Genomic DNA, 1,352 nt, shown 5'->3' with positions numbered 1-1,352 from the left:
TAACGGTAACCTTATGCAATTTCATGTATGCAGAGCTGATGGGCCACGTGGAAAGCTGTTGGACTCTCCCTGAATATGCCGTACCGAATTACGAATTGCGTATTAACTTATGAATCCAATCGAACTGCCTTATTTTCGAATTTTTTCTGCCAATTCGACCGAATTTGGTAACTATGGTTTTCGGGCGAGGAAGTTGGAACGTGGGAGGGCATCGCGTACGGTTAGGTTACCCATTCATCCTGGGCATCAACGCAACGGGTTTAAATAACATTCTGCGAATAGAAAATGTCCATATACTCCAGTAATGGCCGATGTTGAAGGCGGTATTCAAAATCTGGAGTTTAAATCTCCAGAAGATGATGCATGGTATCAAGTATCCATTCAGTATGGATACCGTGAAGGACAAGTATATCGAGTATACCCTGATGGACACCGTGAAGGACCCGCATACTTTGATGTGCATTACGAAAGCGGACATCGAAGAGGGCAGGTTTATAGCGTGAATTTGCATGACAGTAACCAGGTCGAGGAGACGATAGCGAGATTTCGATGCGAGTCCACTCAGTTACAAGATTCGCAGCACTGGCATTTGCAAGAGAAACCAAACATATGTGCTGCATACCGCTCAAACGACAACAACGATATTCACTATTTTGATGCAATAATCAAAGAGGTTCCCTAATCTTTTACCAGTTTATTCTTTCTTTATTCACTATTTTCTGCATAATAGGACTTATCATAATTACATCCTGATGCTCCTTTAGATTTATATCTTCAAATTCTGAACACCACAGCACACAAGAAATTATCAATCTTTTTTGATTGTTACAATCAGCTAGTAAGGCATCTCATCTGATTGCAGGTCGCCCGGGAAGCGCACTTGACCCGCATGGAAAACACATCTACATGTACAGGTAGCGCTGTTACAATTACCGTTAATGCCAAGGTTTTATGGAATGACGGCCCATCTAAAGGTGAAATTACCACTGTTCCCGCCAGTGATATCCGCTTGTTGTCACCCGGAAGCATTGAAGCTCACCCTGTTATACAGTTCCTTCAAGAGGCGTTACAGAAAACTAAGAACCGAGCTTCTTTTGATCTGAACATGCCAGAAAACTGAGAACAGAGATTCTTTTGATCTGAACGTGCCACTTAATCTGGAGGATGATTAAAGGAAGAAACACAAGTCGACGATAGGCCAATAAATTATAAATCTAAAGAACGAACAGTGATGAGAGAATTTATGTATTTTAAAACAATACACACTTATTCACTATCATGAAACATTACCCACTTTCAAAGCTATTTAATACATATTTTGAATAAATAAACCTGTGTAATATCCCTTAATT

General features: G+C 40.4%; 1 protein-coding gene across 1 annotated transcript; it reads left to right on the top strand.

Annotated features, from left to right (window-relative positions):
* The first annotated feature begins 304 nt into the window (after positions 1-304).
* On the top strand, positions 305-1,120 carry LOC149253486 (uncharacterized). Its single transcript, XM_089454507.1, has 2 exons — positions 305-673; positions 863-1,120. The coding sequence occupies exons 1-2, from the start codon at positions 305-307 to the stop codon at positions 1,118-1,120; spliced, it is 627 nt and encodes a 208-aa protein (XP_089310633.1).
* The last annotated feature ends 232 nt before the right edge of the window (positions 1,121-1,352 follow it).

This window comes from Pinus tabuliformis, chromosome 7 (genome assembly GCF_031772625.1).
Source record: "Pinus tabuliformis cultivar Carrire ecotype Pingquan chromosome 7, CPIR1, whole genome shotgun sequence".
Taxonomy (NCBI): domain Eukaryota; kingdom Viridiplantae; phylum Streptophyta; class Pinopsida; order Pinales; family Pinaceae; genus Pinus; species Pinus tabuliformis.
Note: the sequence above shows the minus strand (reverse complement) of the source record. Positions and strands in the feature narration are given on the sequence as shown.